This window comes from Gymnoscopelus microlampas, assembly GCF_963454915.1.
Source record: "Gymnoscopelus microlampas genome assembly, chromosome: 13".
NCBI classification, from domain to species: Eukaryota; Metazoa; Chordata; class Actinopteri; order Myctophiformes; family Myctophidae; genus Gymnoscopelus; species Gymnoscopelus microlampas.
In genome coordinates this window covers 46,169,036-46,182,482 of record NC_139950.1, presented here as the reverse complement: position 1 = coordinate 46,182,482, position 13,447 = coordinate 46,169,036, and the positions used below count along the sequence as shown (strand labels likewise).

At 40.8% G+C, this 13,447-nt stretch overlaps 2 protein-coding genes across 7 annotated transcripts in view; one reads left to right on the top strand and one right to left on the bottom strand.

The window, feature by feature from the left end:
- The window catches only part of slc29a3 (solute carrier family 29 member 3), a 150,283-nt gene that overhangs the window by 59,511 nt on the left and 77,325 nt on the right, over positions 1–13,447 (bottom strand). The window lies entirely within an intron of this gene.
- Positions 550–11,551, top strand: zdhhc16a (zDHHC palmitoyltransferase 16a). Of its 6 annotated transcripts, none has more exons than XR_014602054.1 (12): positions 550–697; positions 3,194–3,429; positions 4,048–4,242; positions 4,721–4,809; positions 4,904–4,932; positions 5,341–5,474; positions 6,598–6,681; positions 7,463–7,545; positions 8,303–8,426; positions 8,966–9,036; positions 9,713–9,908; positions 10,683–11,551. XR_014602054.1 is itself a non-coding variant. In XM_084075911.1 (11 exons), the coding sequence occupies exons 2-11, from the start codon at positions 3,202–3,204 to the stop codon at positions 9,813–9,815; spliced, it is 1,140 nt and encodes a 379-aa protein (XP_083932037.1). In that variant the 5' UTR covers positions 550–697; positions 3,194–3,201; the 3' UTR covers positions 9,816–11,551. The 6 variants fall into 6 exon arrangements, 3 of the variants coding, with proteins under 3 accessions (XP_083932037.1, XP_083932038.1, XP_083932039.1); XR_014602055.1 differs by having other exon boundaries at positions 10,675–11,551; XR_014602056.1 differs by having other exon boundaries at positions 9,713–9,930; positions 10,675–11,551.

Here is a 13,447-nt window from a genome sequence, read left to right as displayed (position 1 = left end):
AATATTTAGTATTTAGTTAATAGTTACTTACTTTACACCACCGCAATAGCCTATCATGCTAAAGACAATGTAATCACATTCCAGTGTACATAAAATAACATAAAATGTAATAATAAACAAATATCTATCTAAATCTATCACATTCTTGTTTGTAGTTGTGGCAATAGTGTTTTGTTGCTGTTGTTGTTTGTTAGGGAAACAACAAAGAACACGTTCAAAACATAGGTTCAAAACAACAACAAACACAAACACGTTCAGTTCCTGACTCAGTTTCCCATGAGGCCTTTCGCCAACGGCGCATGCGCATCCCTCAGAGTTGAGGATTTTCCTGTCTGGGCTGTTCTGGTAGACAGGGAGATCAAGTTGCTTTGCAAGTTCCTAATCCGGTCTGGATCTATACCGGATACGGAAACGTTTTTTGCATGTATGTGCAAGTGCAAAATGACCGGATACAGTAGGCGGGTTTTTAGACCGGATCACACTAGTTGATTCACAATAGGAACCAGGCTTCCCACGGGTGCTGCGGAAAGCCTGGTGAAGCGAGGTTAGGGTTTCTGCCTTCTGGTGTCTGGTTGCCTCTCCTTCGTTCTCAACATGACACAATAAATCACATCTTCACCTTGTGGTCGACAATGTGACCAGGTGTGACCAGGTGTGACCAGGTGTTCTCCGGACTTCTCGCGGTGGTCGTAGATCAGTGAGTATATATTATTATTCCTATGAAATAACATGGAACGTGACGTTTGGGACGATGGGGCTCAGGCTCAGCGTCCAGATCAGCGGTACAGATTTATTTTTTCAGTGGGAAAACATAATACCCTGACAATGGGGATTTAGAAGGGTTGAAGCTGATCTGACGTTGCCTCCAACGATATGTGTTGCTTTTTGATCAATAGACTATATGTTCATTAACCATGAGTTTCCACTTCACTCACTGTGTGAACAGTTACAGTAGTGTACTGTACTAGGATGAGAACCTTGACTAATGCTGTTAAGGCAGTGGTTTTCAACCTTTTTCGCGTCAAGGACCCCCAAATTGACACACATTAGCTCAGGGACCCCCATCTGAAAAGATATGCCAGGGACCCAACCATTTTTGATTTATTGGGGGTCCCAATCTACACTGTGTATCATCATCATCAGTGTTCATTTAACTCTGAGAGTGTACAAATGGCATTTGGTTCCATTTGTACACTCTCAGAGTTACAGACATAAAGGTCAATTTGGTTCCTAATTATTAATTTGGCTGGGGACCCCCTGGAACCCCCTCAAGGACCACTGGTGGTCCCCGGACCACTGGTTGAAAACCACTGCTGTTAAGGATAAGTGCTGCTGTGACTACAGTGTTATTATATGATTTTATCGTTGATTGATTGTCTGATTGATTGAGTGAGTGATTGATTGATTGAATACTTGTATTAGCAGTTTACAACAACACAAAAAGCACAGCAAAGTACAGTTCAAAACAAGGTCTGCTTAGAGGATTTTAAACCCAAGAAAGCCTATGGCTTGTTTCCATTGGGGTCCTCTATTCTTTCATATTCACTGTTGACAGCTTAATGTGTATATATTATCCAGGTGCTCACTGTTGAAGGGCTGTTGACACTGTGACTGTACATATATTAAGTCTTATATAATATTCACTATGCTGTGTGTATTATGTTAACCTACTCATTCAGAGAAGTGCAGCTGTCTGTCTTGTGTGTTGTGTCAGAATCTAAGTCAATGTTATTTTGTTTTATTTTCATTGGCTTGACTTACTGTAGTCTGTCACACTGTGCTGTTGCTGCTATAACACCTGCATTTCTCCCTGGGGATCAATAAAGGCTCATCTTATCTTATCTTATATGAATGTAATGTTCATACAGTTACTTGAGGCAATGGGGCTGAATATAACACATTAGAAAAGGAAGGGAAGTTAGTCCACACACTGTGTCATCACCTCCCCTTTTGACACTGTTTCTGCTGAATATACTACCAACTTGAACTTGCACCAGAGCAGACTCCACCCTGTGCCTTTCAGCAGACTGGAATGTAGGAGAGCAAGATGGTCTGTTCTGTTGATTGGACCACTTACTATCTGTCTTTCTCTTTTTTTTTTACCGTAATTCACTTACCCTCTTGAAATACCTTGAACCTATATAGAGGTTGTGATGAAACGTAATGGGATTGCTATGCATGTCGCATATATCTTTGCATGCACACAGTTTACCCTTCACAGAGGTTCAATCTCCATTTCATTACATCTTTGAAAAGCATCAGTTTCCATTAAGCTTACGCAATGATTGCATGGATTCAGAAATGTGATGGCCTATATAACAAGGGATAAACCTAATTGATTTACAGTACATATAGCCATCATGTTGCATTTTGTCTGCATAATCGGATGATACCAAGCCTTTTTTTTTAAGAAAATCTTTTACAGTATTTTTAGATTTTTCAGGGGAACATTTAGACAATACAATGTACATACAAATTGTGTTAACATAATCATAAAAGGGTGAGTGTCAGCAGACACATTTATAACTAATACTGCAAAACATACCAAGCCTTTATCTGAGCAGCCATCTACTGGGTGAATATAGAAAAGTAATTCCCCCTCGGCAAAGTACAGCACTCCCTTTTATTTGATCCATATCCATGTTCTGTGCGGTGTTGATTACGTCAACTACCTTTTTTCACTGACGAAAACGAAATAAAAACTAAGCTATGATGACTAAAACTAAGTCTAAATGTACTGACAACTTCGTCAAGAAATAAAAACTAGACTTGAATGTCAAGGAGGGACGAGTGGAGAGGAGATCCAGTAGAACTAAGACGATTCATTTTATGGTTGCACTCGGGTCTTGCACTCTGAAAATAGCCGATCTACAAGCTCACACCGCGTCGCACTGCGATACGTTGTGAGCTTGTAGATCGGCTATTTTCAGCATGCAACCAAGTATAAAATCAGCCATTAGGACACCATCAAGGCACCGCCAAAATACATTTCAGTCGACTAAATCAACTGTATATTTAGTCGACTGTAATCTTCTGATATTTAGTCGACTAAAACTAAACAAAAACGAAAACATTTCAAATGACTAAAATATGACTAAAACTAAATTGAATTTTATTCAAAAGACTATGACTAAAACTAAATAAAAAAAATGTATGTCAAAATCAACACTAGTTCTGTGTGTGTTTATTTCAGAAGGCGGGATGCGGTGGTGGTGTCCAGGCGGCTCGCTGCGCTGCATGCGGCTGCGGTCGTGCAGCAGGAGAGGACGGAGCAGGCTGCCGCTGTGCCTCAGGGAGCTGTGGGACTACGTGAGGCTGCTGGCCCGGTCCCTCTACTTCAACACCCTCACCGACTCCGACGTGGTCTTCGACTCGGTCTTCGAGCCGGTGTTCTGGACCGTCGATCGGATCACCCGCTGGTTTGGGGCGGTAAGAGAGGGTGTTTTGGGTGTGTGTGGATGAAGTAATAATTGTTTTCCTTCCCCGAGGCTGATTCTACAAATGCCTTCTAAACCAGTAGTTCTCACACTTTCAAGAGGTTTCTAAAATGTTCAAAAATAGCAGAGAGCAGTGGTTCGCAACTTTTTTAGCACTAGACACAAAATAAACATTTGAGTTCTCCCCGGGAGTCAAACAAACAAGTGACAATAGTCAATCTACAAGCGCACAACACGTAGATCAGCTATTTTCACTTCTTTAAAAAAAAAGATAATACATGGAAAGATTTAGATTTTGTCATTTTTTTATATATTTTGAAATAATACAAATATTTCGTAAAAAAGAGATGTTTATTTGCAACAAATAAAAATGGGTCCCGACCCACTATTTGAGCCAGCATGAACAACCATCATTTACCTGGTAAGAACCAACATGTAGATCTCCATTGCTTGTATATATGCTATTTTTGAATAGCCAATGCTAAAATCTAAAAGCGCACAGGTGCTACACCACGTGTGACGGTGGTTAATGCATCCGTGTAAACCGTTTGTGTGCAATGCTGTGTCAACAGCGTGATGTTCTCTCCTTTCTCCTCCTCGTCTCTCCCAGGTGTTTGTGTTTCTGGTGGTGGTTCTGACCAGCTCCATCGTGCTGATAGCCTACACCATTCTGCTGCCGATGGTCATCCATACTTACTCCCCAGGATGGATAGCGTGGCACCTCTGCTACGGACACTGGAACCTCGTTATGATCGCCTTCCACTATTACAAAGCCGTTAGGACTACCCCAGGCAGCCCTCCTACGGTAACGGGCCATTACCAGTGTTGATTTTAGTCGTCTAAAATGTTTTAGTTTTTGTCTAGTTTTAGTCGAGTAAATATCATAAGATTTTAGTCGACTAAATCTACAGTTGATTTAGTCGACTAAAATGTGTTTTGGCGGTGCCTTGATGGTGTCGTAATGGCTGATTTTACACTTGCTTGCATGGTGAAAATAGCAGATCTACAAGCTCACAACGCGTCACAGCGTGAGGCGTTGTGAGCTTGTAGCTCGGCTATTTTCAGAGCGCAACACTCGAGCACAACCAAACATAAAAGACTTGTCTTTTAGTTCTACTGGATCTCTTCTCCGCTAGTCCCTCCCTAACATCTTTGTCTAGTTTTTATTTGTTGACGAAATTGTCAATATATTTAGTCTTAGTTTTAGTCATAATAGCCTTTATTTCGTTTTTGTCAGTGAAAACTTTGAGGTGTCAGTGTGATCACTAAAGTCTTTCTTGCAGGTTAAAAACGACATTCCATTTGTCTCTGTCTGCAAGAAGTGCATCCTTCCTAAGCCAGCCAGGACACACCACTGTGGCATCTGCAACAGGTGAGTTGGTTCTCATCGTTTTGCAGCATCGTTGGTTGAATAATACCCACACACACTGTTACACTAAACACTATACACCTTTTGAATTTTACAGGTGCATCGTGAAAATGGACCATCACTGTCGTATCCTTTGTCTGTACTCTTGACTGGGTAACTAGTTTCTAGTTGTTGTTTTTTTTTAAAGTTGCAATCTGCAAGTTTCATTCCTACCTGGGACTCCCGGGTCCTTCTACCGCTCTCCAAGAGGGAATCCCCTCTTGTCCAGGAGAGAGATCTAACCCCACACAGGTCTAAATGTCTCAATGGACGAGTAGGGAGACCACTGCAGATGTACTAGTTATATTGAATGAACATACTCTACCATACAGTCTGGTTAAAAACAAAACTGTTTTATTCATTTATAAAAAAGTTCGCAGATTGCAGCTTTAATAATGTAATAATACTTTAAAAAAATACACGTCATGACTTTATTCATAGATAGACATTATGGTGTGTTTTTTTTGGATTATATTTCTTAATCCCCTCTACCAGCGTGGTTGAACAACTGTGTGGGTCATTTCAACCACCGCTATTTCTTCTCCTTCATGGTCTTCATGACCGTGGGCTGCTTCTGGACCAGCATCAGCGGCAGGAACCTGTTCTTAGACGCCTACCACGCTCTGGAGGTGAGAACCTTCACACCCCGCTGTCACCCTCCTCGCACCACAATGCTGCCTGTTAAGTTAATTCTGTCTGTCTCTTACTGTATGTGCCTTGCTCAACGTCCTCACCGTAGGGTGGAAACCTTGTATGTCCAAAACCGTTATTCTTCAGGAAATGTAATGTAAATAGCAGATCTACAAGGTCTGCTACTTTCACTACTTTTGTGTGACACTCTTGTATGACGAAGTAGGGCATTACATGACGAAAAAAAAACATAAAAAGTAGAATTTTGTAGATACAAGGTTTCTGCCCGACAGTGACGATATGTGCTTCATGTGCCTGCAAGTACAAATAGTACGGCTGCAACTATCGAATATCTTCTTCTTAGCGATTATTCTGTTGATTACTTGTTTTTGGATTAATTGCTAAGTAGTGAAAACAATCTGAAGTATATTGCCATTCGCAATTATTTGAGATAATCACAATTATTTTTGCATAATCATCACAATCGTTTCCATGTTTAAAAATGTTCATGCGTTTTTCAAAAATAGCTGATCTACAAGCTTACAATGCGTTTGTGACGTATTGTAAGCTTGTAGATCAGCTATTTCCGCTATTTATATATATATATATATATATATATATATATATATATATATATAATTATTAAATGTGTCAATAATGTCTTTGTATATTTAAGTTATTTGACATACCTGCCCTGAAATTGAAATGGTATTCAATGTTCAATTGCCAAAAACACAATTAAATCATTAATTGCAATTATTTGTGTGACAATTAATCGTCAACTTCAATTTGTAATGGTGACAGCCGTAGTGAGACTAACACAGCCTGGGTGTGGATACATGCTTAGGATTTCACAGAACACGTGTTCGGAATTTCTACACCGCAGCTTGAGCTTACATACATAAATATGTGTGTCATCCGATGTACATGTGCTACAGTATATATATAGTTTACTTAACGGTTTCTGTCTTTTGGCCCTTCCTCTCCCTCTGGGTTTTTCTTCTTCTTTTTTTCTTTTTACTTGTGCCCTACCTTGCCTTGCTTTGCTAACATGCTCTGTCTGTCTGTCTTTAACACTGTGGGCGTGTCGTCTTTTTTTCCGGTGCTTGTTCTTCTTCTTAGCGCTTTAAACAAATGGATCTGGAAAAACCAGGGGTGCCGGTAACAGGGATGGGACTCCTCATAGGCTTGCTCCCTGCTGGACAGGTACGGTACTACCACAGCTGCTCACAAAAAGCACCAATCGTTGCTGTTCTATGTACAAAATGTACTTGTACTTGTTTCCATTGTACTTGTTTACTATGTACTTGTTTCCATTGGGGTCCTAGGTATTCAATTTCAATTCATCAATATCAAAAAGCACCAAACATTCAATATCATCACAAATATAAAACACTATATGTACAGAGTAGAAAAGGGGGGAGGAGGTGGTCGCCTGTCTATGGGTGACGAAGTAGGGCAATATGTTTCAAAAAGTTGAAATATGAATACACGAGATTTCTGCCTGACAGCAACAGAATGATTATGATGATTTTTCATTTTACGCTTTTCTTTTGGGGTAAAAGCTTGTTTGGTTCAGTAACGGGGGTCTTCCTGTCTCTCCAGCTCTTCGTTAAACAGAAGATTCATTTTCAGTTCAGGATACCAGTTTTATAGTTTTATAGTCAGGAGAGAGAACCCCACAAACATCAATTATCAGCTTAGTGTTCCAGTTCCAATTTTGTCTGCTCTTTTTTGTTAGCTGCTACTGTATTCTCTTTATGTATGTATGAGTTCTCTCACCTGATAGGATAAAATTGGTATCCCAACCTAAAAAAATATATTCTGTTAAATAAAGTGCTGGAGAGACGAGGAGACCCCTGGCTAACACTTTATATCAATCAGAATATAGAGCTATTTAACACTTATTTTATCAAAGAAATATTACAGCACCTTAAAATTTGCCTGGTATTTAATGTAATTGTTTTGTTTTGCTTGTTTCATGAAGAGCAATTATCAGACACCTGCTTCGTACACATTCAAGGAGAAGATGATGAACAAGAGCATCATCTACATGTGGGTTCTTACCAGGTAAACGATGGTTGTTCACGCTGGCTCAAATAGTGGGTCGCGACCCATTTCTGGGTCGTGGACCCATTTTTATTATAAACATCCCTTTTTTCATTTTCTTATAAGACATTTTTATTATTTCAAAAGATTTTCAAAAATATCAAAAAAAATCTATCTTTTAGAAAAATAAAAGATCATGAAAAATCAAATTCCATGTATATATAATTTTTTTAAGAAGTTGTGAAAATAGCTACGCGTTGTGCGCTTGTAGATGGACTATTTTCACTAGTTTGGGTTCCGGGGAGATGTTTCTTTTGGGTCTAGAGCTAAAAAAAGGTTGCAAACCACAGCTCTCCATGGTATTTGCCTAATCCCTAATCAGTTCTTGTTGGTACTTGCCGTGCATATCTACCAACCGTCACGGCGCGTGTCACTATTTATTAACCGCTTAAGCCCTATGTTTTATAGTTGTTAATATACGGTCATGTGTTTCATAACTGCGGTACTGCCATTTCAAAATTCAAGACGTTTTTATTTGCCATAAACAACTGAATTTCCCCCAGTAAAGGTCTATCTGTCTATCTATAGTCTGACTATTCGAAAATAGCCGATCTACAAGCCCACATCACGTTGCATCGCGTCACTTTGTGAGCTTGTAGAGCTGCTATTCTAGAAAGGAAACGTGAAAATTTCGGCTATAATGACATGCCTAAAATAGGGAGGGACGCTAGAGTTAATTGCCTGCCGATGAAAAGTCAAATGTGATTGGTCTTTTCAGCACGGTGGGCGTGGCTCTTGGGGGTCTCGCCTCCTGGCACGCAGTCCTCATATCCAGGGGAGAGACCAGCATCGAGAGACACATCAACGGCAAAGAAGCCAAACGTTTCGCCAAACTGGGCAGGGTGAGCATGTTAACTGTTGTTGAGAATCCACAGATCATGAAATATAGTATATGAACATTCCTGTGTGTATTTTCTTAAAGGAGAATTCAGGACTAGACTTTTTCTCACCTTTTATCTGATGTTGTTATAACCTAGAAAGAGTGGTACAGATCATGCGCCCCTCGGGAAGTCTCGCAAGACGAGATTTCACCCGTGATTTCATCCAAGTCAGCTTGTAAACACTACGGTGGCCCATTTAGGACAAAAACACTGTGGCGAGGTTTCTGTCATTATGAACGTCAGATATTAACAAAAAAATGATATTATTCGAGCGATAAAAATATGTGATTTAGTGCAAGGACCAGCCGCTCACGTGTTTAGTTGCGGTGGACTCGGGATGGAGTTATCATTCCTTCTAGGATATGATAACATCAGATAAAGTTAAGAAAAAGGCTAGTCTGGAATTCTCATTTTAATTACCCATAACAAACCCTAAAAGAAGCTGGTTTTCTGCAGTGAAGGTGGTGACAGTGACTCTGAATGCATTTCTCCTCCTCCAGGCATACAGGAACCCTTTCAATTACGGAAAACTGAACAACTGGAAGGTCTTCCTCGGAGTGGAGAAGAGAAGGTGATCCTCTCGCTTGTCTCCTCTACCTTAAAGCTGCAACCCGGAACTTATTTTAATGAATACAACTTTATTTTAACCAGTCTATATGGTAGAGTATGTTAATACAATATAACTACTACATCTGCAGTGGTTGGAGGTGGTCTCCCTACTCTTCCATTGGGACATTTAGACCCTGGTGTCGGGTAGGACACCTGTCACCTACCGGTTGACAAGTAGCCCTGTATGAATGTCATAAAAGTGCAATATCTCCCTGGACAAGCGGGGATTGCCTCTTGGGATAGTTCACCCAAAAAAATGACTTTTTTTTCTATCGATTAGTTTCCTCATGGAGACTTGAATTCATGGATATTTTTAAGTTTTTGTCGCATTCCTAAGCCAATAATTTGATGACCAGTGTACCGGTTGGCAGCGGTTCCGGTAGGAGACACAAAGGAGACTCTTTGTGTCTCCTATCAGTCAGTGCCGGTCATCAAATTATTGTCTTAGGAATGTGACAAAAACAAAAAAATATCCATGAATTCAAGTCTCCATGGGTGACTAATCGACAGAAAAAAATCATTTTGGGGGTGATCTATCCCATTAACGTTGAACCTCCTTTGTACAAGCCCTGGTGTCTGTAGGGGGTTTTCACTAAAGACCTCTTGTCTCTTCTTCTCTCTCTTGGTCTCTTTTCTAGTCACTGGCTTACACGCGTCCTGCTGCCCTCGGGCCACGCTCCGTACGGTGACGGCCTGACCTGGGACATCTTTCCTATCAAAAAGGACATGATGCCTGTGTGACCCTAGCTGGTGGTCACCTTTTAGCCCCTACAGACTGCTCTTACACATAGCAGCCACCAGGGGGTCCTGCACCCCCTAAAGGACCACTCCTCGGTGAGACTGAGGAAACACTAAGGTGATGATGTGGGGGGGCTTCCACCGGACCACCGTAACCCTTCCCTGGTGCTGTGCTGTGGGTATATTATGGGATAGATACGACCATATCTCTTTGGTTGGCTCTGCTCCCTAGTAGCACCCACCCAACCTTTCCTGGGGCTCTTCTTTTTTTTAAAGATTTGTTTTTGTAGTTTTTTATTGTTTTTCATTGAAGAGGGACAGGGAAAGTAGTCTGACAGGAAGAATGGGGAGAGAGATGGGGGGAAGACATGCAGGAAAGGCCGACGGGAACGGGACGCGAACCCGCGGCACACTGCTATTAAGGATTTTCAACCAGGGTGCCTAGACCGCGACGCCACGGTCTAGGCCTCCTGGGGCTCTTCTAAACCACTCGGGCCCTATTTTTTATATACTCCGTCATAAGATGATATCGCGCTGGCTAAAATTGCCGATCTACAAGTTCACAACGCGTCGCGGTGCGACGCGTTGTGAACTTGTAGATCTGCTATTTTATAGCCAGGTTGAAAGTGGTTAACAAGAAGGGCTTCATATCGTGCCATGATGTGACATCGTGGCGAGGCTACAATCATGGATCATATTTTTATTATTTATTAACTGAATACTTGCTGACATACCGGATCATTTCACTGAACTGACCGGCAAATAATCACAGCAAAGGATTCAGTGGCCACTGAACACAATTATTATTATTTTTTTTTTATATTTATTTTTTTGGGGGGCTTTTTTTCCCTTTATTTGACAGGACATTAGGCTGACAGGAAATGGGGAGAGAGATGAGGAGGGGTGGTGACATGCAGCAAAGGTCGTCTGGGTCGGGAGTCGAACCCGCGACACGCCGTCAGGCTTGGAGGATTGGAGTGTTGGAGGACATCACGTCTTCATCCAACCGACTCGCTGAGAGACGGGACCAGCTTGTGGATTATACAGCATGCAGAACCGTTGTTGGTTCTGCCTCAGTATATCGCTCAACTGTTCTCCTATTTACTGGTTTAAAGTCATACTGTGTAGCTTTTCCAATTAAGTTATTTTAACAATAGCCATTCCACATAAACGTGTGTTTTTTTTTCTTTTTGGTCAACCTATCTAAACACCATTTTAGTCGCGACACTCGTGCCCAAATGACGCAGGCAACGGAAATGTACCGGAAATGTATTTATTTATTTATTTCAAAGTTATGCATAGAGTTTCTGACTATGTTGTTGTTAGTTTCCCCCCAAAAAATATCCTCGGTGCTGGGACCCTACAACGTTCGCTTTGGAGCGGGTACTTTGTGGTGTTTTATGGAACTGAATTCTGGGTAACGCAGTTCTAACGACTATAGGTAGACGCTGTAATGACAACACTACCAAAATGATCGTTACACAGTATTACTTTGAACCGGTGACTCTCTCAACCCCTTGGGGCCACGGGCCCACCCACCTGACCCCTTAACACGGCTGCCGGGTTAAGCGATCAGATGGGTGGGTCATTTAAGCTTGGTTAAAGTGGGCCCTGATCCAGAAAAGGTTGAGAACCACTGCTTTAAAAACTACCAAGTTCTAGGAAAAGCGCTCTCACCTAGAGCACAGTGACTACATACCTGTATTTTTTTATGTTGTTAAATTAAAAAACACTTTATACATTTATTTAAATTGTGTCATTTGAATGATCTTTCACAAACACACCAGTATTAGTATATTGAGTCATAATATGTTCGGTTCTGTAGTGCCTAGTGTTTATATATGGTTGTGCGTATATACTCTGTTACAATTAAAAGTCCGCAATTGAAAATGTACTTGTGTAAAAGTACAAAAAAAGTATTGGTATCAAAATGTACTTAAAGTACCAAAAGTAGAAAGTATTCATTATGCAGAATGTCCCATTTCACCAGTTTTCAAATGTATACAAATATTTTGAAAATAACAGATCTACAAGCTCACAATGTGTCGCATCGCGATGCATTGTGAGCTTGTAGATCTGCTATTTTCAAATGGCCTGAAATGTACTGTATATAAGGCTGAAGTGGGTAATGTATGTTTTGTAATAATAATCAAAATCTACAAAGTAACTAAAGTTTTAAAATAACTAGTGGAGTAAAAGTACAATATCTGCCTCTGAGGTGTAGTGGAGTAGAAGTAAAAGTATAGAAAATTGGAAATGCTCCAGTAAAGTAAAAGAATACCTCAAAATTGTACTTAACTTGAGTACATTTACTTAGTTACTTTACGCCACTGGTTTTCACAACACCAGTGCGCAACCGAGTATAAATCATGTGTGATGTCAAGAAGCAGTGTTTACAGGGCGGAGAGGCTCAACATTCTCCTTCTGTGAGTGTGTGCGTGCATGGTGCATGCTATGTCTGTCTGTCTGTCTGCGTATAGCTGTGGTATTATAGTAATCAGTGAGGCCAACCCCAACACCATCTGCTCTCATGTCATGATGTCAGATAGACAAACAAAAGTGTCATCAGCAGAGGATTAACTATAGGGACCTGTGCCAAAATTCTATGTGTATAACTGAAATATATGCAGTTCCAAGGAATTGCAACATTTGACGGGTGCTGGACAAAAATACGTACATGAAAAAGAAGAAGGGTCTGCACGCTGTGTTGAAGCTCCCAATGAAACTTTAAGTTAAGTAAGAAAGGTTTCATGACATGAAATAATTTTTATTATTTTAACTGTTTTTTTTCTGACCTCAATTACAACCCAAAAAATGTAACCTTTAACATTCAGTGGATTTTCTGTGGTCTTGGAGTTTCCTGAATTATTAGGCTCACAAAAGTGCTGTGATTTGCCAGTGGACTTTGATGTCAAAGTCCATTAATTGGGGTTGGCGTTCTGTCCTTCCATCTTCTCTGCATTTTCATGAACCCCAGAGTATGACCCTTATTTATGATTTAGTTGACCCATTGTCCTATCCTCTCTGGTCTAGTCCACCCATTGGCCAAACCTTCCTCTTGCACACATGTTATCTCACAATTGAATGGGCAGATTGCATTGACACCTTAAGAGTACATTCATGCTTCCTGGTAGATTAACCATATTTGATACTCTACCCCATAACCTGTCCTCTAATGCCACCCTCAGGACAAAATATTAACTTTTCACACAAGATATCTCATCATTTAAATCTAATAGGTAGATTCCAGGCTGAATGACGGGTGACCCCATGGCTTTCCTTTAGTGACACACTTCGAACAGCATTGGTTGTCAAAGTGGGGTCCGGGGACCGCCAGGGGTCCTTGGGGGGGTACCAGGGGGTCTCCAGCAAAAGTAGTTAATATAGCGTCGCAATCATTTTAACCAGCTAGCCTGCTGCTAGCAGGGCTTTTAGAATCTGTCTTGTTTTCGTAATGGTTGAATATCGTTTTGGGAGGACAGTCCTGTCATGAGCAGAATACTGTATAAGTGGAAGTAGAGGCAGTGACTGAGAATGAACATGAGAGATAAATTAAGAAATGGTTATTTGACAACCTCCATGTCTGTTTCCACATTCTATTCACCTAATGAAGATCTAGCTCACAATGCATCACA